General features: G+C 25.5%; 1 protein-coding gene across 2 annotated transcripts; it reads left to right on the plus strand.

Moving 5' to 3' along the window:
- Positions 1-718: 718 nt before the first annotated feature.
- LOC114131682 (lysosomal-trafficking regulator) lies at positions 719-27,490 on the plus strand. 2 transcript variants are annotated; one of them, XM_027996976.2, is made up of 46 exons: positions 719-872; positions 1,088-1,212; positions 1,367-1,455; positions 7,958-8,108; positions 8,578-8,852; positions 8,924-11,058; positions 11,150-11,245; positions 12,149-12,306; positions 12,382-12,515; positions 14,665-14,775; positions 14,852-15,015; positions 15,099-15,214; positions 15,297-15,462; positions 15,521-15,688; positions 15,762-16,015; positions 16,075-16,437; positions 16,533-16,611; positions 16,903-17,093; positions 17,167-17,340; positions 17,431-17,712; positions 17,787-18,042; positions 18,115-18,221; positions 18,319-18,537; positions 18,614-18,820; positions 18,886-19,203; positions 19,526-19,729; positions 19,806-20,010; positions 20,086-20,262; positions 20,342-20,498; positions 21,303-21,441; positions 22,706-22,953; positions 23,159-23,380; positions 23,458-23,570; positions 23,636-23,847; positions 23,907-24,050; positions 24,113-24,357; positions 24,681-24,747; positions 24,808-24,939; positions 24,998-25,239; positions 25,312-25,613; positions 25,683-25,852; positions 25,938-26,161; positions 26,300-26,501; positions 26,566-26,783; positions 26,864-26,935; positions 26,999-27,490. In XM_027996976.2, exons 1-46 carry the CDS (start codon positions 848-850, stop codon positions 27,126-27,128), a joined length of 10,188 nt encoding a protein of 3,395 aa, XP_027852777.2. In that variant the 5' UTR covers positions 719-847; the 3' UTR covers positions 27,129-27,490. The 2 variants fall into 2 exon arrangements, with proteins under 2 accessions (XP_027852777.2, XP_050055478.1); XM_050199521.1 differs by having other exon boundaries at positions 747-868.
- Positions 27,491-27,634: the final 144 nt, after the last annotated feature.

Genomic DNA, 27,634 nt, shown 5'->3' on the forward strand with positions numbered 1-27,634 from the left:
TCGTACATTCGTACTTTGTATTTCATTTTGACCTCTGTTCTAAAGCCATATAATATATAAGTATTGATTTTCAGTTTTAATAATCGATAGATATCTTCGAAGTCCGTACTACGTGACCGTAACTAGATAAAATTACATTGGATTTGAAAGATTAAAATATCAATATTTTAAATGAGGGTTTTTGTAGTAAGCAATAGTCATATTAATGTAGTATAATTGATTATTTAATCAACAAAGATAGTGTATAGTATATTCTGTATTGACTCAGGTACCTACTATATACATATATATTTTACAATTTATTTACAAAATGAAGTGCGTTTGTTTTATTTTAAATACGAAAAAATAATAGATGTCATAATTTGAGAAATGATGAATTTATATTTATGATTAAATTTACGATTAACTTTAGAATGAAATAATATTAATAAACATATTGTATACTATTATACTAACTAATTGGACTATAAACCTATGACGGGTCTTGTAAAGATTAGGTACATAAGGATAAGGCACCTTATTACCTACATTTATTTTAATAAATACAAATAATTTGACCGTCTACGAGTTGCTGGCGGCAGGTTATCGCAATATTATAATATATATAACATAATAAGTTATAAACCGATTTAACATCTAACACCGTCGATAAATCGATTTCGTACAAAATATAATATCGATTTATTAGGTTGAAAAATGATGCGAGAACAAGACGAGACCTCCAGATCACTAGTAGTATTCTGTGATTGTAGACAGTAGACGGTAGTGTTGATAAAACCTTGGTCACGTGATGACTGATGGGTGATAGTGCGCGCCAATAACTGGAATTTTTCACTTAATTTTTTCAATGTCTCGTCGGTCGTCCCGAGTAGGTATGTTGTGCCTATAGCTATTATAGCTGATAATTGATATTATAATAATGTTATGTAAGAGACTAAGACCGGTTGTCCGTCATACTTGTTTTTATTATGTTTTTTAAACGTACCTACAGATTGTTTGTTAGACTTTTGAGAGTGGGCACTCGCACACCACCTTTATTGTAGTGTCTGTCCAATGTATTAAAAGTTTGTTAATTATTATTATACAGATTTTCACAGTAATTGCAAACTTATGGATCATTCAACACCTATAAAACCGTCAAAAATACTTATATTCTGGGAGGCTTATTTGAAATGCAACACCATCGTGGGAAATTTACTTAAAAATGATTTTGTAAGTACCTACTTACACAAATTAGGTATATTATAATATTTTATGTTCTCTTTAACATTATTAAATTAATTGTCTGATAGAGAAACATTAAATAATTATAACCATAGTCTTAAAATAAAAGGGAATTGTCCTTTAAAAATATTTTTTATTATAGAAAATTGCGTGGTTTGATTTACTGCTATCTGAAATACTGTCTGTACATGAAAAAATTAAGAAAGTTCCTGATGATATTCCAAAAGCAAAGTAAGTCTTTGTACCAACATTTTAGGGTTTTAAAGTAAAAATATTTAGTTTAAACCTAATTTAAAACAAGTGATAAGCGAGCATATAAGAAAATAAAATATTAGTTTTTGGAAGTAGAGAAGTAAAACATTTTATAATTTTTTTTTTTATTGGTTGGAAATGGGGGTTTTGTAGAAGTAAGGATACTATAGTTTTTACTTAGGCTCAGATGTTGTTGCATTTGCAACTTTTTTTCTATTGTTCGGATTCATTGCTAAGTAGGTTATACATTTGTTTCAAACAAGTACCAATTAATGTATGAAAATTTTAATTGCAACTTTTTGTAATTTTTGACCTTTCTTCAATTTTATTGCAATTTTGTTGATTGTCGTCATTTTCAATACAATTTTATGTATTTTTTTGTGTTTTCACTTTTTTTTGTTAGATTATACAACTTTAATCTATGGTTATGTCAGGCTTTGTTGGTTGTGACTCGTGACTGCTTATTTGACCGTTGTCGTTGGCGGTAACTGGAAAAAGCATTTAATTTGTAGAAAAAAATCAAAAATAGTTTAAATAAAAAGTTTTAAATTTTGATAAAATTATTTGTAGATTTCTGAAAAAATAAGAAGACCGGACAATTTACCAGATTTTTAATGACAACTGACGAGAATTTGAATTTGAATCTTTTTTATTATCTACTCGTTTAAAACCTATCTAACAAAACTTTATAATATTACTCAATAAAATGACTTAATCCATTTCATAAAAGAATTTGTTAATATTTATTTTTTATTTTTTTGGTACAAAATATTTTTTTATTGCAATTTTTAAGTGCAATTTTGAGGTTTTTTCACAGCAATAATGCAATCAATTTTATAAAATTTTTAGTGCAACAACTTCCGAGCCCTAGTTATTACTTATTAGCAATGTTTAAAGATCAACTTTATTATTTTTTTCTATAAGGTACTTGCATTTTTAGATTAAAATTTCCTTCTTGAAGTAGATATTAAATGAATCTTATAGGTATCTGCATTTTTTAAAATTTATACAATTTTAATGAAAACATACATATTACATTTTATGAATTCATAGAAAACGTATCATTTATTTTTATTGAACACTTTATATGTTATGGTACAAATATTGATATTATTACTGAGTATTGTTATGTAAATAGTTGCTGTTACATTATCATCAAATTGTTTGATACATGAGTTCCTATGCATAAAAAATAAAATTTCATTATTTTGAAATCTTTTTTTTATTATAACTACTACAAATTATGATAATATATTATTATGTCATATTTTATAATATTTTTAATGAACATTATAACATATTATGTAATGTAGGTTACACTTTTTTGGTACTTTAAGGATATTTTTATATTTATTTTGAGGATCATATGTTGAGCACTACTATTTTTATAATTTTTAAAACATGTACAATGTACAAAAAGTACATTATAAAAATATAATTTAACTTTTTAGAGAGAGAATTTAATATCAAATTTGATGAATATATTTTTATTAGTTGTGTTCTGAATAATATAAATAAATTTTAAATTATATACTATTTTAACAACTCATTGTATATTATTAAAATTAAAATTTGCAATAAGTAGCTACATATATTTTTTTTTTAAATCATAAATTCTTAACTTGTTTAATGTAATTATCCTATCAGTATTCAACAAATATTTTTCACTTAAATATTTACTATACTCAAGATGCCTTTGATTTGATTTAACGGAGTAGGTATTTTTTATGATTTTAGTGTAGTGACTTTTTATTTAAAATGTATTTATTTAATTTTTTTGTGTCAATGAAATTTATAATTTATATTTATCTATTTTTAGACCAAAAATTACTAAAACTATATGTCTGTATAATAATTCTTGTTTTGAAAGTTCAAATTAGTTAATATTTTAAATTTTTTATGGTTAAATGTGTTATTTCTTATGACAAGTATTGAGCAATTTTGTTCATTAGATATGATAATAATTATTATTTTTATATTTTACATAATATTATAATATATATATCAAAGAACAAAAACATTTTTATTTCATACTTTCTAAGGTCTTTTTTTATTTGTCATTAATTCATTAAAGACACATAATGTATGTTATAATTTGATCCCCCACCCCGGGGCATGGCAGAAACCTACGGGTGCCCCATTAGAAATTCTGCCACAACACACACACGTGTTTCTCCCTACCGTCCCCACTTATAAATTGTTACAATATCGTCATTACCAAACACTTCAGTGCACACGAACAAAAAATTTGATCAATATTTTTGGGATATCTTGAAAATAAAACATTTATTGTTTGCTTTTAATTTAGATTCATAAACAATAAACATGATTTATAATATTATTTATATCAGGAATGTTCACAGAAAATTAATTCATCAAGATCTTCCCTCCTTTTCACCTGGGGCGTGCTCAGCTTTTTCCAATGGGAGAGAATGAAGGGATGAACTGTATTTTGTTTTATTAATTGTCATAGACACAATGTATAAATGCATAAGAAAAAAAGTTTATGGAGAAATATGACACCCTCATCCCCCCCTGAGCATGCCCCTGTTTTCCACGTATTTTTAAGTATTATGTACCTAGATAATATTAATTATGTAGAGCGTTTATTATTCATTTCAATTGACGTGTAAGTAAAAATATAGAGAATAATATTTTTGTAGGTTTAATCTATGGGTCTTATATATTATTTATTATTTGATTTAAAAATATATTTTTGTCATGATTGATTTTTTTCAAAAGTTCTCAAAAATCATTAAAATTAAATTTGTGTGAATGAGTTTTATTTATTTATTGTTGTGTAGTAATTAGTAGTAGAAAGAAAACAAATAATATGTTATCATTATCTGAATGATAGTTCTATGTAAGTATGATGTTGATGTACACCTCTAATAGCAGTTTTGGAAAAAAACTAGGAAGAGGGAAGTGACTGCAAATTTTAGCCACCATAGTAAAAAATATGTAACTTCAAGACTATTCAAGCTTTTTTAGGTTACATTATTATTATATTTTAAAATTTTTATAGTAGTTACTGTTACAAATTACCATTTATTATAATTTTTGAATGTTCACATACCTATTAAAATATTAAAGGGAATTAACTAAGTCCAAATTAGGGGGCCAGCCCATGCCATAATGACCCTGCATAAAATCTGTCGCGTTTATACCCTCTTTACTTATACTATTCTGTCCATGTGCCTTTTTTTTTATGTAACAATCATTGAATACAGAAAGTAAATATTCACTTTCTTAATGATAAAAGTATTGGTGATTAATTGACTATAAAACAATTTATTCTTAATTAGCTTTTATTAACTAACAAATGTTATATTGTCAACTTGCTTTATATTTTACAATATTTTATAATTTAATTTAAATAACAGTGGCTCTGAGGTTAAATTTTTATAATTAAGTCTTATATTTGAAATTATTTTTAAGTTCTTTCTGTTTTATCTAATCATATGATAGGAATATTTTACTCATTACTCATACTTATTGTATAAAATGTTCTCTACTCTAAAAAATGAACATATAATATTGCGTATTTTTTATTCATATGTTTCTTAACATATTACAAATTAAAATATTGTAAAATATCTATACAATTAATTTATGAAACAAATCATATAGAACAGCGGTTCCCAAACTTTCTTGGTTCACTCATCCCCAAAAATAAAAAAAAAAATTAGTTTGATACAATTCAATTAAATATTATATATTTATATACATACATAAAGTGAAACTTTTATTTATAGACTCCTTAATAACAGCTGAAATACTTAATAACAAATACTAAAAACTACTCATTAATTTATAAATAGTGTTTTTATTTAAATTCCTCATGAAGTTTGCTTAAGAAGATTTTAATCTAGGTATGTCAATTATGTGAGTGGTTCCTTTCCACCGTCAACTAATTACATGATATGAACATCATCTACATTTTACTTATTTACCAGAGAAAAATTTAATTTAAATTTAAAACATTCTTAAGTATAAAACTAAATAGTACAATCAAATTTGAACTAAAAATATGTTTAGTATCCATTTAATGAGTAAGCACAAAGTATTTAAATGTTATTAAATGAAAAATAACTCAATCATGAATAATTTTTATTTTAGTATGTTTAAAATTAATTACTTTAAAACATGTTTGTGAATAAAATTAATTGAAAATTAGTGTATGTATGATAAATGTGGAATTATAGTAGAATAATTAATAATTTTGTGTATAGAATGATATCAAAAAAAGATAAAATTTCTTAAGGTCATTCCTATTGTATGCCCTTTTAAGAATAAATAGAAAGTTAATTTATAATATGTTAATAAATTAGTTTTGTTGATTAGTGTGTATATATGAAGAGACCATCCATGGAATTTCATTGCATTGAATGATTGATTTTAGTTGCTTAGGTCACGACACCATTTTCTGTTTTATATTTCAGATATTATCATTTAATAACACTGATCACTGAAAGTGATACACTAGTTTAGTAGCTTTTAATTTTTTATTAGATTAATTTTTGTTCTTTATTGTATTTCTTATTTCTAATTACATAAACACCCTATAATAGTATAATTATATTATAGAGATAATTTATTCCATTATTAATAATTAATATTTCAATCAAATACTATTATATTTTTTACTATAAACTGATGTAGTCAGATTGTATTATTGAATCAGCATTATTTAAAATGTAGGTATGTTCAATAAATTAATAATTTTGTTATATTTAATAATTGTTATCAAGTTTTTGCGAATAACAATCAAAAGTCCAAAGATTGATTGAAGAATGATTTATTCAAATCATGCTATTTATCTATGTTATTATACTTACTGCTTAAATGTAGTACAAAATATGTACAATACAAAGAATGTTTAACGTCTTTAAATTAATATTGAATGTTTACAAATCTATTTCAGAAATACCAACTTTAATTTTAACACCTATATGCTATAAAGTATAAACATTATAAACTTAAGTAGTCAGTAGCTCGTCAGTACCTTGTATTTAAGTTTGATATAGTCAATAGTGATCCCAATACTTTGTCTTAAAGTAGAATAAAGTGAATAGATCATGTAGCGACCAGTGTCTGCCTGGCAGTACTTATTTCCCAAATAACAGCGTAGGTAATGAGCCGGGAAGAGGAAAAAATATGCTTTGAACTAGAGTTTTCTACTTTGAGACAAAGTATAATATAATAGACTAGAGTTGATATATCATTTGTAATGTTATTTTTGATTATATGTAAATAAAAAAGAAAACGAAGTATCTGATTAAAACATTTATTTTCAAGGTTTTTTCAAATTCTGTTTTGTTTTGTTTTTAATCTTAATTAATTTAAACTTGAAATTTTTATGATATATTAAGATAATAGTTAAAATATTTAAACCAATTTATTAAAATTTATTTATCTACACCATTTTGAGTCTCAATAAAACACAAAAACATTAAACAATATGTTGTCAACACAACATAATTTGAAGTAAAGAGATGTATGTTAAGTTGCCTACTGGCTACTTTTCAATTTTGCAGTCAGGTATATTTATGGATAAGAAATAAGGGTGGTAATTTATTTTATATTTATTAAATTATAAAATAATATACACAATACGCATGATATGTGTGTGATGTATATACTATAAATACATCACATATATACTAATATTATACTATGTATATACTTTTATTTAAAAATGCATGCATTTGTGTTATGCTACTTACTTGGTACCACCTATGTTTTTTATACCTAGTTTAAACATATAAAATTGATTGGTAAACATTTTAAGTTTTTATGACTTATGATATAAATAAATATGATGTATCTAAACCATAAATCTATTTCAATTATGGTAGGAGGCCCCCCCCCCCCCCCCCCCGGTAAAATCCTGTAAATGCTTATTTTATAAAAAAATATGATTTTATTTTATATTTATTCTTACATTATTATTTTTGCATTATGAATGTTAGTATGTGTAGTAACTGCCAAATGTTTTAAGTGGTATTTTTCAACATTAAAAATTTATAAAACCATACTTCTGATAAAATATGAAAAAAGAAAGATTAAATGCATTGGCAATCATATATATTGGAAATAAGTAATGTAGTACTGTAGTAATGTTTCTACTAAACTTGGTTAATTAAAAAATTATACAACATTAAGTATATATACATAATGTATTATAAAACATTTCACTAAAATTTATTTCTGAGTTATAAAACGTATTTTTTGTTTGTGACTTATAGAGATTTCATATTCATAATATGTATATATTCATAATATGTATATATATATATATATATATATTATATTGTTCTTAATAAGTTTGAATTATGCATACAATTGAGAATTATTGAATGAAGTATAAAAATACTGTTTAAATAATATTTTTAGTTTTTAATAGTTGGGCTATATTATAGTAAATAACAATGTATTACATTTTGTATAATTTTTTTAATAAACAAATTTATATTTTTAGTGTATCTAATGCAATAGTAGATCAATTACTTTTGGATATTGATCATGTATGTTCTGTGTCTGGTGAAGAAGATTTATCTAGTTTGAAGAAATACATTCTAATTGAACGAGGATGGAGATGTCTAACAGTTTTACATTTGCTTGGCACTCAAGTAAAATTATAATATTTTTTATTGATTCATATTTTTATTTATTAAATAATTATTTATAAAATTCAATAGTATTGTATCAGTTCTTTAAAGCTGCATATATTATGGACTCCAAACTAGGGTAAATTGTTCATTAATATATTGCTTATGATGTGATATCAAAAACATTGTTAAAACTATATCAGAAACTAATTTTTCTGACATGTTTGTACAGGACTTAAGTCATGAGCTTAGAACATAGCTTAAGAATAATTTTATTTTATGAGGTTAAAAAGTTTTTTAATATTATTGATTTTAAAGAACAATATTACTGTATGACTTTTAAGTAGTTTTTTATTGTTACAATAAACAAAATTAATCTTTGAATAAGATATTAATTAATTAATAATTTTTATAAAATCATTATATTTTAAAATAGTACAATTTTAATAAAATACATGAATTTCTAAAATTTAATATGGATCATTTTTAGGAAGTCCGACAACTAAAGGAATTGGCTAATGTTCTAGTATCAATTTTCACAATATTCAATGATGATGTTGATTGTAAAATAACTTATGATGCTAAAACAATTAATCCATATATTTCTCCGGCGGATGAAACAAATTTGAAACTCGATGATTTAATTAAGTTAACAAAATTTCAAGGTATGAAATCAAAATCAAAAACTCAACTTAATTCTATATATGATAGATCAAGTCCTAGTATACCTAGATCTCGCCGAGTTAGCTCTGTATCAGCAAATAGGTATGTTATTTAGTTGTTTATTATTTATAACATACATAAATATTTTAAAATTGCATTATGTTTTTTTATAGGATAAAAACTCATTCATTGGAAGGCGATAAATCAAAAATGGTTGAAGAATCTAGCGAATCTGAGTCTCAAACTGCATTAGATGTGATGAAGTCACCTAGCACACTGCGTATTCGTTTTAACCCAATGGACTTTGATTACTTTACAAATATTGTACGTAGTGAAGACGAACATAATGCATCTGATGATGAAGAAATCAACTTGGCCAAAAGAAGAAATTTGTACCCTGGTTATTTTTATGATGAACATATTAAATCTATTACCAGTCACACTTCAACTCCAAGTCAAATAAAGTTATTAGTATTAGATTTATTAACACAAATTTTATTGTTTGGTACTCAGAACCCTTTAAAATATAATTTAAAAAGTAGTCATCAGTTTGTACCATTCATAGTTATGAAATTTTCATTAGATAGTATATGTGTTTCTCAATTTGATGTAAGCAATACTGATGATCATATAATACAATCAAAAATGTTGTACAACATGGTTTTGGCTGTTAAAAAACTGTATCAGTATCAAAATATCAGTGAAACAATTACGCAAGAAGGTATTGTACCATTATTGTTGCAAATTTTAGAAAACTTATTAAACAAATCAAGAAAAAACGAGTTAAAAGAATATCCTATTCGACAAAAAACTCTTTTTGGTGTTGTGTGTGCACTACTGATGTTATCCTCATTGATGTTATTTGAGTGTCATTCGTATAATAGTCATTTCCATTTTTTAAAACAAATTCGAGTAATACTTGACTGCCAACGAGGCAAACTAATTGAAAAATGTATTTCATTGATACTTAGTGTACGAGATCAAGATGCAGAACTTTCCACTAACCATGTTAAAATTATTATAAATTTACTTGGTTTATTAGTGTTGAACATGAAGAAAATAAGGCAACGCATGGTACATGTACAGCATTGTAACAAAATGAGACATCGACATTGTACTAAATCTATGTTGCACCATCATAACAATCTCTTTGGAGAGGTATATGTAAGTAGTATAGTTCCATCTCAAGATACTAGCCAAAATTGTTGTGTTACTTCATTGTCAATGATTCTTATTCGACTTATGATTAACTTGGATAACCAGGATAAAGAATTATGGTTTTATTTGGCTAAGACAATTGGAGTAATAGGAATATGTTGTTGTGTGCCACTGTCTTTAATTTTACCAAAGTTATTAAAAATGGTTGGTGATCATGACCATAAAAAGAGTTATATGATATTACAACTGATGGAAAAAACTCTGTATCGAGATACAGGTGTTGCATACAAAGATAATTCTTGTAAGGTATGTTGTGATGATGATGACACTTCACAAAGTAATATAAATTCATATGAAAAAAACAAGAAAAAAAAGGAACAAAAATGGATTACCTTTGAATTGTTTAGAAAATTATTGACTGGTTCAAGCATTAAACTGTCATATACAATTGGATTACATTTATCAAAAAACGCTTCAGTATTTATAAAGGATGTACAACATGTAATGTTGTTTCGTATATTTTATCCAGTATTTAAAACTAGTGAAAAATCGTACAGGGAAAATAAGAATGATTCTGATCGTTTTCTAATAAATGTTTCATTAAATATATTTAACATATTATTAGCTTCTCTAGATTTTACATCAGAATTTGATTCTCTAAATGGGGTTAAATACTTAAAAGTTTTAATAACTGATCCAATTTTTACAAAATTATCTTGCAATGTGTTGGAAACAAAAATCATGTCAAAAATGTGGACCTTAAATCAAATTAAAACTACTCCAATTTTAATTACTGATAGTCAAGCAGAAGATTTAAATATTATTGTAACTGCAGTTTTTAATTTAGTTGAAATATTTTGTGACTATGTAATGAAACCACAATCAATAAAAATTAATTTGAAATTTAAATATAGTTTATCAGCTTTGTCAGATTTTTTAAGAGAAGATTTGACATTCAAAACTATAGAGCAGTACAATGACTATAATAGTGTCATAACAAGATTAGGTGATTTATTTCAATGTTTAGCTAGACTTTCATTGACATGTCCTAGAATTAGAAGTTATTTACAAGTTTCATCTGTTGTGTATCATTATGACACTCTTCTATCTGTCGTGTCTTTATTATTAACCAGACCAATTAGTGTGGAAGGTCAGTTGATTTTGCTGTTTTTCTTTAACTATTAAGTTATACTTATTAATATAAAGTTTATTAAATTTGTTTTTTATGCTATTATTTTCAGGTATGAATGTAGTTACAATTGAAGATAAAAATGTTATAAATTTAAAGCTTATTGAATGTTTACTAGTCTTGAATTTATCAATTTTTGAGGATAAAAGTAAGTAAAGGAATTAGACTGTGATTAGAATCTTTATCATATAATTCTGGTTTAGAGTGCTTTATAAGCATGTAGGGTATCATTTTTAATAGTATTTGTATTTCATGGTTTTTTTTGAGTATGGTGTTCTTTAATGCAAGAAGTGAGACTAGGTCAGGGAAAAGTAAAAAAATGAGTATAATCTTAATGATAATATTATTGATACCCATATTTAATATTACACCAGAAATAAATATTCCATACATTAAAAAGCAACCACAATAAAGAGTTAAGAGTAGTCGGTTATGATCAGAGCCCAACTTAGAGGGGGGGGGGCTAGGGGGCTGCAGCCCCGGGTCCCGATATTATTATAATTTAAGTTGATAATTTAGAATTTAGATAATAATTAATTTTGGGGCCTCATTAGAAAAGGGCCCCAAAATTTCTAAGTTGGGCTCTGGTTATGATGTTATGCTGTTAATAACAGAGTTAATAATGATATTGCTTATAAATAAAATAAAAATATGAACAGCGAAACATGCCTCACAACACAATAACCTATATTCCTACCTATTTTTCAATTAACTAACTCACAGTTTCTGGCAGAATGAGACAAATTGACTAGTCTCATATTTATTTTTATACTATGGATACTTGGGTATTTGGATGTTTACCGAATTGATCTACCACATTGAGTACCATTAGCCTATAAGTAGTCTACTCTCTGAATACTATAAAAATGAATAACATGTATTATATTAAATTCAAATTTTGTAAAATCATATTGTATTTAAATTTATTAAAATAAAATAATTCTTCTGTATTCTAAGTGGATAATTCGGTTGTAAATTCCTGTTGTTAGATATTTGTATAAGTTATTATTTATAATATATTGTTAATTATTTTTATCATATTTGTATATAGTTACATTGGATTCTCATATAAAAGATTTGTTGATTGAAGCTTTGTCTAAAGGATACATTGGAATTAAACAAGTCTGTAGTTCTTTAATAAAATGTGCTACAGTATCTTATAATCGACAAGCCTTAAATTCTATAACAACTGATCAATCATTAACTACGGTATATTATGATTAAATATTTTTTTAAGCAATTGATTTAGTATTTATATAATATAATTATGTTTATTCTAAATAGTTATTGGAAATAGAAACACCTGGTAAAGCTGAATGGCTGCCATTTGATGATGATGATGATTTTATCTCTGGTGACGAAGGTTATGAAGCAGATATTGAGTTTCAAAGTTGGATAAATATTGACTCATCTGACAAGTGAATACATTTTTTAGAACTGTAGATTATTTTAATTATATCCTGTGGTATACCCAGGAGAGGGGGCTTTGAGAACTAAAACCACCTCATAAAAAAAAAAAAACTTATATTTTATTACACATTATTATTTATTTATTGATAGTATATAAATTACTATTATTACAGTATATTGTTTTGTTGAAAATATATTAAAAAGGTGAGGTTTTTGTTTCATTTGAATTCTGAACGGAGTGATTAATATATTGATTCTACAATGATGTGTTTTTTTTTTGAGCAATTATAGACAACTGAAAAATTAGACTTTTCTAAGTATTTTTTTTTAAATGTCGAAAAAAAACTTGAATATCTAATTCAAGGTTTCATAAAAGTTATTCTTATTGTAGTTAAAAAAAAAAAAAAAAATTAAAAATCACATTTTTTTTTGTATCTAAACACTTATAGTTCAAATTTTTATGAAAGGTTAGGTTAGGACCTAAGGATAACGATTTATCCTCAAACAATTTTTAAATATTTGTTATTATTCAAAAAGTATAAGTTGTAGATACTTGCAAATTTCACCAGTTATTTAGTTTAACATTTTTTTTACATAATTCAATTTTCAAAATATTTTGCTTATTTTAACAATATTTATAGGTATTTGAAATATATGTTTTTTTTTTTTTATAAATATCAATAAAATTGTTTTGGGTTAAAATACTTGGAAATTTAATATAAAGTTCTTCATGAGTTAGTCTTATGGTGATTCAAAAATTATATGAATACATAGGCACAATTTTTTTTGGTATTAGGTTAAGTTGAGTTCAAATATTGACAAATATTCATCAAAATCATGAATATTTTAGTTATTTTTGTAGTTAAAAATTTAAAAAATTTTTTTAAAAGTAGCTAAAAATTTAAAATTTAATATAAGGTTTTCCATTAGTTTGTTTTACAATAATTATAAAAAAAGTTGACTGTTGGCCAATTAAAAAGATTATAGATTTTTACAAAATCAAATTTTTCATATGTAAAATAACAATTTTTTTCAATCAAATAATTTCTAGATGATCATTACAGTTTAAAATAACTTTTCATGAAAACTTGAAGCATACACCAGTTGTTTAAATTGCCATTTTTATACATGATTCAATTTTGAGGTATTCAGATCATAAAACATAAACCACCTTTTTTACCACCCAGTGAAAATATCCTTGGCTGATAAGTTATTTTTGTTAAGAATCATTTTTGTATACAATGATTCCTATCATTGCATTCAAATTTAACACATTTATTATAGTGACTTAATCTATGTCTGAGGTCTACTCGATATCTATTGAACAGTAGAGCGTTACCCACTGTCAACTTTTTTTTTTTAATTTGATTATTATGTTAGATAATAGATAAATATTAATAATTACATGGTATGGATTATGGTTATTGCCTTTATTGCCATTATGGTTATAACTTTAATTTTGGATTTATAAAATGACAGTTATGTTAGGTGGTTGTAGGGGTGCTGGTTCGGTATGCGCTCTACAGATTTTGCCGTTCTAGTGGTTCTACACTCGATTTACGTTTGGTACGGAAATATCTGCCTCGGTTTTATATATTATATGTTGGGTTTTTCTTTCGACTTATCTTATCTTTGATCATCTTTACCTTAAATTATATTATACTTACTGTACATTTTATTACAGTCGTTTTCTAGTGTTCACTAGTATCGTTATAAGTATAATATTTTATAATTTATAATTTTGTATTAATTGTTAACTGTGATGGCTGTGATGACGTTTCGTGAGTTTTATACTACAGTAGTGTCAAATGAGATCGAGTGTCATCGGTTTCTAGTAGAGAATTGACCTGTAGAGCGCATACCGAACCAGAAACTTGATTGTAGAGCGCATACCGAACCAGCACCGTTGTAGGCTGTCACTTTTCATTGATAACAATGACAAAAATAATAATAAATACTGTCAATTGTTTGTGTCATGAAATTAAATTAGTTGAAATAGTATTTGTGTGTGAGTGTGAAAATAATAATAATTGTCGGGAAAGTAGGAAAACTTATGTTTATGTTCTATATTTTTAATGTTGATTATGAGTTAAAACTCATTACAATATACTTCAATATTTAAAAATTATAAAATATATATTACATTAATATTTATAGAACTGCAGATGAGTCAATATCCCATAAAAATATTCATACAGATACAAAAAAATTGAATATTATGCATCCAGCATTGTGTACATTGGCTATAGACCTAATGTCTTTTTCCAGGTACATTTAAATTTGATTTAAAATTTCATCATATTTTAATCTAATTAAATTTATATTTTCATTTTTTGAAATCTAGAAATCTTGAAAATATAGATGGAATAATTTACTGTTTACAAAGATTAATTGCTATTTGTAAAGACAATGACGAAAGTTGTATTAAACTTGCTAAAGAAGGACTAATTTCTAAATTGTTAAGTTGTATTAAAGAACATGTTAATAACAATGAACGATCTGAGATTTGTAAGTATACTGGTTTTTGTAATTTGATTTTGCTAACCTATAATTTTACTTATCTACCCTACAAATGATTTGTTTTAATACAGACGATAAAATTTATATGTATATGATGGAACTTATTGCTTTAATGGCTTGTCATTATATAGAAACTATTGAACTTGAGATGTATTTGAACTTGTTTAAAACGCATAATCCACCCATTGTAAGATAATTTATTAGTAAAATTTATGTGAAATGGAAGTTTATAAAGTTTATTATTAATATTAATATTTTTTTTCATTTAGAAGTTACTAATCTTGCCATTAGTTTATGTGACTGATCATATGCCAATTGTATGGCGACCATATTACAGTATTCAGTTTCCTGCAAAAGTAATCTCAGAGTTACCAGTTAGTGATAGGCCTGCTGAAGCATTAGCAATTTTAATTCGAGAAAACCATAAAGAAATGAGTATGAAAGAACAAATTATGTTTTAAATATAAATTATTATTAATTTATTTTATTTTAGGATTGCTGACACCATGGTCGGTATTTGCTCTAAGTCTACCTATAAACACAGATCTTGGATGGTCTGTATTATCAACAGGCTTTTCATTATCAATGTGGTTATGTTTAGATCATGTGCATAAAAGAATAATTATCAAGAGAAACAATTCTGCAGAATCTATTGGAAAAAGTAATGATATTATAACTTAGTATTATCTTCAATAATACAGATATAGTATATTAATATATAAAATGTCTTTTAGCTCAAAACTTACAAAAAGAAGCAAACAATTTAGATGATTTAACCCATGTATTTTCAATTGGATTTGATGCAATGCTTATAGAATTTTGGTTGAACCCTTTAACTGATGGTTTTGTTGTACGACTTACAAGGCCAAATGAAAATAAATTTGAATTACTCTCTGAAGTAAATTTTAACAACTGTTTGAGTTTAATTGCCTGGCATCATGTTGCTATTAATGTAAATGGTATTAAAAAAGGAGATAAATTTATTGAGGTAAAATATTCGAAATTCAATTTTAATATGTTTAATAATTACTAATTTTTTTTCTTTAGATAACTCTTATAATAGATGGACTATGTGAAAATAAAGCTAATCTCTTGTTTAATGGGTTTCTTATTAAAAAGCCTCGACCATCAAATGTTCTCTTAGGTGATACAAGAGATAACACTTCACCTATTTCAATTGGAAACATTTTAATGTTCAGATTGCCTGTTCTAACAAAAGAATGTGCTAGCATTCTTGCAGCTTTTGGACCTGATTTAGAAAATTTAGCTGATTGTTCAAATAATCCATTAAAACCAAATTTTAGCATGTTGTTCAATGATTCAGTTTTTAATTTAAATACGTCTTTGAATTCTAATTTGGACTGGAATCAAATATTAAAACAAAGTTTTGAAATCATTAAACCTCTGCAGGTAATTTACATTTATTAAAACAATAAATTTGTTATTTTATTTAAAAATTTAACTTCGAAATAATTTATATGTAAAATTGTTGATGTTTGATTTAGGATGTTATATTATTGAGTTTTACTCCAAGACAACCACTCACAGTCTGTTTGTATTCTTTGACTCTTCCAAATCCTACAGGTAACATTTTTTTCTATTCAACTTTTATTTAATATGCAGCTTAGAATATAAAAACAATATATTCATATTATTGAATGTATTATACAATTTTATTTAATTAACAAATTATATTTTTTTTATGGAATGTGATCTATGGTTATTTTAAAATAATTTTGTAGAATAGAAAAATCAATAATAATATACATTGTACTTAATTTATAAAATGTACATTAAAAAGTATTAAGATATATATCATAATTTATGAGTAATGTGTACTTTTTAAGTATTTCATAATATGTTGTGTATTATTAGGTTCTTTATTCCCTCCTACTCAACCATTAATGTTCAAGATGACTGCTTATGATTTACGTGCATGCCAGAGTCCACCTCAGGTGATATCTACAGTTATTGTTAGTTCTATTAAAGTGCTTGAGCCAAATGGATTATTGACTGTTGTCAATAAAATAGGAGGCATGCCTCTAATATTATTTTTATTTGCAAGGGTAAATAAACTATTATTTAATGTTAAATAGCTTAAATACTTGATTTTATGATAATTTATCATGTATTAATCAGGTTATAGAATTGCAATCATCTTCTAATGATCAAGTACAAGCATTAAAAATTTTGTTGCATTTTGTACAATCTGATTCTAAATTGTATTCAGAATTTATTACACTTGATGGTTATAAACTATTAACAAAAGCTTTGACTTCATCAAAAATTCAACCTAGTTGTTTAATGTTAATGGTATTTATATATAATACTATTTATAATATTTATATAATTATAATAGATAAATAGTAAGTATTAAATGTATATATATTTTTTAATATGCAGGTTCTCTTAGAAGCAGGTTGTAATAAAAAGGGAGCATTTGTTTATGTAAATGATGAATGGATTGTCAATATGTTTTATGAAGGTGTTTTATTGAATACTTGTTTTATAAAAGAAGTAATTTTACCATGTTGGAAGACATGGACTACCAATAATCAACAGATTATTCAGTATCTTTTCAAATTTTGTAAACATCTTTTATCATTGAACCACCCACATAGGAAATTTAATTTGAAACAAATTCAATCATCTGAATTATTAGAATCAATTTTATTGCAAATTAAGGTAGTTCTTTTATGAAATAAGTTTTTTAATTTATATATTTTAAAATATTTGTATTATTAATGTTTTGTGAATAGTGTCAATTATTGTTAGAAGATTCAAATGAAACCACATTAATAGGATGTGTTCAAAAAGATTTAGTTGATTTCATACAAAGTATTTTTGATTTACGAACAAATAAGAGTTATATTACTTTAATATTAGACTTTTTGATTGCTGTGCATCCAAGTAAAAATTTATATTTGCCTCATTTAAAAGCATCTGTGTATTTTGTTCTATCACCTCAATCAAGAATGTATGTTTCACCTGATTTTCACATTCATGTATCGTCAGGTATTTATTAAAATTTTATTCTTAAATTTGGTTATTTACTTTTAATTCTAGTTTTTTATGTATTATTTTTAGAATCTGAAGAGTCTGATACTAAATTAAATTTAAACGAGTACTCAGAAACTGACTTTTCTGGTTCTATAGATACTCATAGGTTAAATACAGAATTATTAAAACTTCAGGTATTATATATCTCTACTATGTTTAATATTATTTTAATTCATTTAATTGGCACATGTTTGATTTGTTATATCAATTTTAAACTATTTTTTCTCGAAGGTACGGCAAGAGTTATTAAAAAATAATCAAATATATTCATCCAAAGCTAGTGAAGGAACATCAGAAAGTAGTGAACATTTTGTTCCAGAAGAGACTGGTCAGGATTCTGGAATAGATGGTAGTGTAAAAGATGTTTCCTTAGCGATGAAAAATAATGAAAAAAATGTGTTATTGGATTATGGTAATGCTTGTGAAGCGGAAGTGTACTTTGGAGCCCAAGTATATCTATCATTTATAAATATTAATAATTTAATTTTTTAATAATATTATTAATAAAAAATGGTGTTTATTTCAGGAAAAATTAAATGAAAAACAATTTAAATCTTCTGATTCTGAAAGTCATAGTGAGATGATTGAAGGTTTATTTTCTATTCTAAGAAATGTTTTAATTAATATTTCAAATTGTGTTCCCGGTAATGTTATTGATAAAATGTTTGACGCAGAAAAACTGGTGGTTTTACTCAACAATCCCAGTCCGTCAATTAAAATTATCATTTTAAAAGTAAGTTTGATGTTAATTTTGTTTTATTATATTTATTTAAAATTTCAAAATCTTTCTTGTTCCAGATAATATGTGTATTCTTACAAAGATGTAGTCAATCGTATGCTAAGAAATTTGTGACTAAATTTAAAGGATTTTATCAAATGGCAAACATATTGTCATTGCACCAAACTACAGTGAATTTAGTTGACACTTGTGCTTCAATATTTACGGGTAGTTATTGGCTTCCTTTGGATCAACAACTGCTATGGGATCAATCTGTTGAAATGGGTTCCTTTAATTTCTCGGCAGTTCCATTATTATTGTCATTGTTACCTAAATCTACATTTAATTTGACATTGTGTTCAAATATAATAAACTTCTTTCTCAAACTCATAACCAAGGTAAGAATTTCAGTATCATTGCATTTAATATGTTAATTGTGTACTGACACCAATTGGTGTCATGAGGATTGTTCAGCAGCACATTTGATGCCATTTGGCATTTAAAATACATTAAAAGTAAATGGTGTATTTTTCCTATGTGTTGCTGAATATTATTATACTATTATTTAGTCTGATTAAAAGCTTGTTTTAAAATATGTATTCATTTACCGCTGGGAGTTTGGGCCATATAAGTACAGTTTTTTTATGTTATTTTTAGGAAAAGACAACATGTTAAATTAAAAAAAAAAAACAATGATTTCATTTCTATGTATGTTTTTAGGTTCCACAGTGTTTGCATACTATTTTAGAGTATGGTTTGGTTGAATGTCTATTAAAAACATTATCAGTAATTGCTAGTATTTATCCAACATCTCAGAGTCATATAGATTTAAATAAACAAGAGATACTTGTTGATGATATAAATTCATTATTAATAACATTGATTACTTCAGCTATTCATACTCCTGGTATACAAAATATTCAGGTTAGTATCTGTATTTTATTTTATTATTATCAACTTACATAATAATTTAATCTAACTTATTTTTATTATTTTTCAGATTTTAAATGATTCTGTTTACCAATGTCGTTATTTACAAAAAACAGAAATACAAACATCAAAAGAAGGTATCAGGTCTAATTTAACTCTAAGAGAAACACAACGTTTTATTTTAGAATCTGGAATGGACACAATTCAAGATCTCATACAGACTCAACCACCACTAGTTCCTGCTTTGTCCCGGCTGAAAAAGAACTTGAGTTCTGGTATTTTACTTATTAAATAAATAACTATTTTAAGTTGATTTTATTAAATTATTTTGTTTTGCTTTAACTTCTTAGTGTTATCGTTAAACAACCCAAAAGAAACAAATAACATACCATCCATATCAAATAGTGAATCAAGCCTATTTAGTATTGTATCTAATAGTAACCGTCAAAAATCTTTATCCAAAGCAGAATTAATTGAGAGATACAAAAATATAATCATTCGATCTGTTGAGTTTATTTTTGCTTCAAGTATGTCAAACAATGTTCATAAACCTATATAAATAAATAGCTGGTTTTTTATTTTATAATATAAATGAACATTTCATAGATGAGGAAAGAAGTGATGAAATTACTCCTGAAGTTGCGTTTGGATGCCATTTATTCACAATTCTTCTGTACAATCTTACAAGTATTATACAAAACACGAGAGAACAGAGACAGCATCCATGGGTGTCTATTTATGGAGCTGCTCGTGATGTTATAAGGTACAAGAATTTAGTATACATTTTTAATATTTTCTAACCATAGAATCAATATGTTTATGATAATATTATTGACATATAATTTAAAAACTCAGTGTTAAACACTTTTCTACATCAATTTTTGGGGAACAAAAAGTTACCAGTAATATTTTCTTTGATATGGACATGGGAATAGCCATTTGGATATTAGGATAATAGAATATAAAAAAGTCAATTTAAATACATTAATATTAAAAATTAAAATATAATTTAATAAAGGTAGGCAAATGGATACTACTCTGCTGTACATTAGGTGTCAAGTGAGCTACTTTTATGGGTGTATTAAATTTGAATTCAGTGTTTTATAATTGTATATGAAAAAATCACTTTGAGTAAAAACGGGCTAATCTAGGCTGGCAGCCTATACCACCAAGTATATTTTATGATATGTTAATTAATTTTATATAGTATTTTAATTTTTATTATTTTAAAAATATAATAATATTTTTAATATTTATCATTATTATATTTTGTTTTTGATATCTAAATGGCCAAGTCCATTGGTCCTATATTGATATATCAAACACTATATCATCAATAGATATCAACATAAAATTTTTGTATTTTTACTTATTTTATAACATACATTGAAAATATATAAGTTGTTGATAAAATAATTTTTTATTTATTGAGTTAAGCCCTCAAATTTAATTTATGGTATTTAAAATAAATTTCTATTATTTTAATCATGGTTAAATTTTTTAAGTTTTTAAAAGTAAATTACAAAAAATGAATTATAGTATAAATTAAAATAATTTATTTTTTTAGATTGCAAGGTGCCAATTTATTAGTATGGCTTTTAAGTCCTCATCAAACAACAAGGATACGAATTTTTGCTGTAAAATCATTATTAAACGAACCTAGATCTAAAGAATTGTTCAAAAACATAATATATATAAATCCTCAGGTATGTATTTTTTATCCTAAATTTTTTTTTTTTTTTTAATAATAAATAAATAATTTATTTTTATTATAACCTAGATCGCTGGGTTATTCACGAGTAGTTTAATTTTAAATTTCTCTTTTAATTTGTTTTTAAATTAAATATTATAATTATCTACATAAAATAAACATACAAAATACAAATGGAGTGTGTTAAGTGAATAATCTCTCTTGGATAGTTGATTATTTTAATAGTTAATGATTAGCTTGTTCTATTTGTTAATGATATTTGAGGGATAATAGTTAAATAGTGTATTGTCAAGAGTTTCTAATATGTTTTTATTTTTTTGTAATTAGAGCAGAGATTACATGGTCCTAATACTTAAAATGTGTATGTAATTATAAATTAATATTGATCGAAATTTACATCAAACACATGGTTTTGGTTTTATAATAAATGTATGTATTAATAATCAAATATTTCTATTAAAATATTTTATAGTATAACAATTAATATATCGAAAATGTGCCCTTAAAAAAAAATATTTATAACAAAATAAATGTCTTCAGAATAAATTAATAATAAAATAAACATAGATACAAATTTCCTATTTTTATTTAACACTAGATTACATGCTTAAAAAATATTCATGAGAATCTACGCAAACGGTTTTTTTGACCGTGTGTTGAAACATATCAACTAAAACTCGATGAATTGAAATAATAATTATTATATTGCTCTTAAATAAATAAAAATTGTCAAGTGCTTTTATTGATACTTAATATAAACAAATTAAACTTTCATATAAATGTTATTACACATAAGGTTATAATATCACAGTATATCATGCACATAGTCTTTTAGGAAGTTTATTCAATAGATAATGAACTTTGAACCCTTCTATAGTTCAGACATCAAATTGTATTCAATTGGGAGTTTATCTAACTTAAGTTTATCACCTAATTAGAAAGTACTTAGGTTGGGTTAGATTAATATTTCAAATTTTTGAAGCAATGAACAAAATTCTAAAAGCCTGGTCTTTTTGACCGTGATGCGTGTGCTCTAGGGTTAATAATTTAAAAAAAAGCTAATCCATTAGTTATCTGCCTTCTTCATAATTCAAAATATATTTTACTTGAGTAAAATAATAAAATTTAAACTAGTAATTAATTAAAATATAATAATCAATGTTATCTATAGTCGATGATTTCACTTATACACATACAAATTAATAATAGTTTTAAAAAATGTATATTTACTTAATATAAATTATATTTTACATTTTTAGATTGAACAAAGGTTTTATGTTTTTTTGTATTCATTGATGAATGCTGATTTGACAGTACCTCTTACTGAAGAGGAGATGTGCACTTGTGAAGCATTAAAAGAACACCTAATTGAATTAGAATTATTAACTGCTGACAGTAATGGAATTGTGTATGAAAATGAATGGAAGAATCAGATAAATCAAGTTTTAAGTCAAATGAATATAGAATTAAATGGAATGGATGTTAGTCAAAGCGATAATATTATAAAGTATGTTTTTATTTAATTTTTAAACTAAAAAAAACTGTGCTACATTATTCTTGTTGTAAAATTTCTGGTCATCCAGCTAAGTTAAGAATGATTGCATTTAAGTAGATCAACTGATTTAGATCTGTTGTACTAAATAACTTTAAGATTTAATTACCTACTAAAATAACAAATTGTAATACTTGAAACTGTACAATATTTTTTATAGAAGTGCTTGTAAGTGGGACAACACAATAAAGTTAATTTGTAACTCTGCTATAGCAGTTACAACAATTGTGTCAGATGAACAAAATTCCCATAGGAAACTAGTATTAGAAAAAACTAAACAAAATTATAGAAATACCATACAAGCAACAATACGATGGAAATCTATTATCAATCAAATGTCCCATGAAAAGGCACCGTGGTATTTTCCAGAGTCATATCCAACGTAAACAGTATATCTCGTAAATAATATTCTGGACATAATTTTTCTAAAATTCATGTTCATATAACATATATTTTTAGATCGTGGGAACTTAATCCAACAGAAGGACCTAGTAGAGTGAGAATTCGCCTTCAAAGGTGCCATTTAAATATTAAAAAAAAATTCTTCAAACCTGAATATTCAAAAAAAGCTGGTTTGTGTTGTATTTTCAATTATTATTGAATTTTAATTATTGCTAACACTTATTTTTATTTAAAGAAAAAAATGATATCAAAGGACCTCTAGACTACTTAGTATCAGATGATATGGAAGTTCCTGTATCCTCTACTGTTGTTGAGAGTTTATTGTCTCAAGAAAAAATATCGTATATGTGTACTGCAAAACTAGTACACCCATGGCAAAAAATTAAATGTGAAATTCTTATCAGTGAAAATGCAATTTACATTGTTCCTACTGAAAATATATCAAACGTAAAATTTTTCAAAATTAATACAATATATATATTAAATTTTTGTTTATATTATAACAGTTTCTACAAAATGATTATTCGCATGTTCTTAAATTTGAAGAAATCAAAGAAATACATAACCGCAGATTCTCACTGAAAGAAAAAGCTGTTGAAATATTTCTTACTAATGGAAAAACGTTTTTAATTGCTTTTCATTCTCAAAAGGTACCTTCATTTTTTTATTTTATTTATACATTTCATCACATAAAACTGGTATTTGTTCTCAGGAAAGAGATGAATTTGGAAGTTATTTATTAAATTTTCCATTGCCAAATCGTATTACCAATGAAATACTAAGTGAAACAGTTGATTTATGGAGGACACGTCAAATCACCAACATGGAATATTTATCGATTCTAAATAAAATGGCTGCACGATCATATAATGATTTAATGCAATATCCTGTTATGCCATTTGTTTTAGCTAGTTATAATACCATGGAATTAGATTTGAATCAATTATCCATATACAGGTAAACTATAAAATACTATACTCTATTCTACCTAAAAGTAAACCATTTTCGCGCATGGAGACTGAGCTGCTGGCAGTCGACCGATCCCCCCCCCCTCAGTGACTATCAGGAGCACTGTAAATAGTCATTAGTTGTCGTCAGCGCTCCCCTGGCAACAAATATACGCAAACAAAACGAGTTTTGGTCGGCCGAGTGGTTCACTCTTAGGTGAAATAGAGTATAACAATTATGTTAATATTTTTGTAAATATTAAAAGATTGATAACATTTATCATAAATAATTTAAACTAAACTATACATTTGTGTGTTTTTTTTTAATATTAGGGATTTAAGACGGCCTATGGCAATTCAGAATAAAAAAAAAGAAGCTCATTATATTCAACATTACAACGTAATATTTTTTATTTTCACCCTTGATTTTTATTTATGTGTGCAATTTATTTAATTCCAGTATTTGAAAGAAGACATTCATCACTTTGGAACTGATCCACATCACTATAGTTCACATTACAGTAATTCTGGTACAATATTACATTTCTTGATCAGAGTCCCACCATACACTCAAATGTTTATTAAATATCAAGTAATACAGTAGAATTTCTCAATAAAAATATAGTTCATTCTATCATTCCTTGTTACAGGACAATAACTTTGATGTACCAGATCGATCATTTCATTCTATGGAAATCACCTGGCGTTTGTCATCTGATGAATCGACGACTGACTTGAAGGAACTTATACCCGAGTTTTACTATTTACCTGAAATGTTTATGAATTTCGAGCAATTAAATTTTGGTATTAAGCAATCTGGAGAAATTGTTGATTCTGTCAAACTACCAATATGGGCTCAAAACAATCCAAGATTATTTGTACTTATTCAAAGGTAAATAAAATATTTATTTATAAAAAATTTGATTTAATATTATTGGGATGCTAAACTAATGTTTATTGAAAGGCAACTTCTGGAATCTGAAATAGTTAGTGAAAATTTACCACATTGGATAGACCTAATATTTGGTTATAAACAGACTGGTAAAGCAGCAATTGATGCAATCAATGTGTTTCACCCAGCTACTTATTATGGATCACATATAGAAGAGACAGAAGATCCAGTCGCGAGATCTGCTTTTAAAACTATGATCAGCACTTATGGACAGACTCCTAGACAGTTATTTCGGTTTCCACATCCAATGATAGTCAATGATTACTCTCCTAAAAATGTTACAAAAAATACTAATTGTCGAAATGTTATCAAAGGTAAATTTTTTCTTAGAATCTGATCATGTTCTTTTTATATTTTTTTATTTCACATAACTACTTTTGTAGGCTTAAAAAATTTAAAATGGGGAAGTTATGTTGGATCACCAGAGGAAAATGTCCCCATGTATATTTGGAAGAGAAAACACAAAACTCTGGTTACTAACTTTGTGCCTTTACTTACCAATGATGTATTTGGGTTATCAAACAATTCTGCTTTACTCTTAACATATTCAAAAGTAATTATAATAACCATTGTAAAATTAATATTTTATTTGAAAAACTATTGATTTTAAAATTTAATTTTTATTTATCATATTTTAGGAAAATTCATTAACATTATTAAATGAAGGAGTTACTGTAATGGCTGCAGCGATACTTACTTGGAGTGAATTTGATAATGTGGTCAGAATTAAACAGCGCAAAGAAGCTCCGTCTAAACCAGCATTTAAATTTTTTTCTACAGACAATATCAGCACTATAGTTACTGCACCACACTGCCCTTACGTTTGGATTGGTTTTGAATCTGGAATCATACATGTATACAAGTAATAAAATATTTTATCAAACTTATGTTTTATTTGCATTGATCTTGTTTATTATAAGTGGATGTACAATTTTTATTGAAATATATAACAGTTTTTTAATTAAAAAATTTAATCGCTGTAACGTGTAACTTATTTCAGATTTTATTTTGACATTACTGTTGGTAATGTAGAGATTTTTAAAGAACCAACTGTTCTTGTTGGCCATCGAGCAAAAATATCTTGTATAGCTTTGAGTCCAGCATTTAGTATTGCTGTTAGTTGTGATAACGAAGGAACTGCAATTATTTGGGATTTAAACGATATTGCATACGTGAGATCATTGGAGCCCATGGCATCTCCAGTAATAAAATAATTAAACATTTTATTTTATAATTTAATTTAATATATTCTATCATTTTATATAGATAAATTTAGTTTCCATCAATGAAATTCTTGGCGATATTGTTACAATTGCTTACAACTCTAATAGTGGAAAATCAATTATGACTCTTCAAACTATAAACGCCTCACATATTGGCAGTATAGAAAGTGATAAAAAAATTACTGCAGTTTGCTTTTCTAATGCACCCGAAGGAATATCAGTTAATATTATCGCAACAGGATTAGAAGATGGAAGTGTCAAGTAATTACTGCTGAAATATCAAAATATCAAATAAGTAGATTCTACAAGTGGTATAATAAAATGTTTTTATCTCTAACTAGGTTATGGAGCACATGGGATTTGTCTTTTGTTAACGAAATACCAATTATTCATTTTGACGGAGCAGTTATAGCGTAAGTTATAAATAAACATTTTACTTTCCAATTGTTTAGCTTGAATTTTGTCAAAACTTTCAGTATTATCTATTCGAGTGACTCTCAACATTTGTACATATCAACAGAAGACGGAACAGTAACAATTTGGGAGTCTGCTGGTGCTAAACAAATTAGTAAAACACCCAAATTTTTAAATCTTAGCATCCAATAAAACAAGATGTGTTATATAATGTTTTGTGGTCAGAAGCTTTTCAATATAGTATTATAATAAGACTGGTGCATCTACAAATAAGTATAATTTAATGTATATTTTACAAGCAAAAAGATTACAACTTACAGTGTACTAATTTATAATGGTTTTTTTACTATCATTTTCCTATTTTATTTTGTTGTAAATACAAAATTGAATTATAGATTTAAATTTTTTATGTTAATGTTGATCAATGTTTAAATTAATTTATTAGTAAATACATATATATTTTTTTTCTACTTATGATATATGAATAATGTTAAGAAAAATTACGCCTTGTTTTTTTTTTATAAAGTATTAATATTAAACATATTTTATTATTGTTTTCAGAGTATTTTATGTATCCAGAGGTTAATTCGTTAAAATATTAAAATTATTAATCTGAAGAGTTTATTTGCATACTTATGTAAAAAATATTTAATTAAACGATAAAAATTATTATCTCATGGTCTAACAAACCATTATTC

This window comes from Aphis gossypii, chromosome 2, assembly GCF_020184175.1.
Source record: "Aphis gossypii isolate Hap1 chromosome 2, ASM2018417v2, whole genome shotgun sequence".
In the NCBI taxonomy this organism is placed as follows: domain Eukaryota; kingdom Metazoa; phylum Arthropoda; class Insecta; order Hemiptera; family Aphididae; genus Aphis; species Aphis gossypii.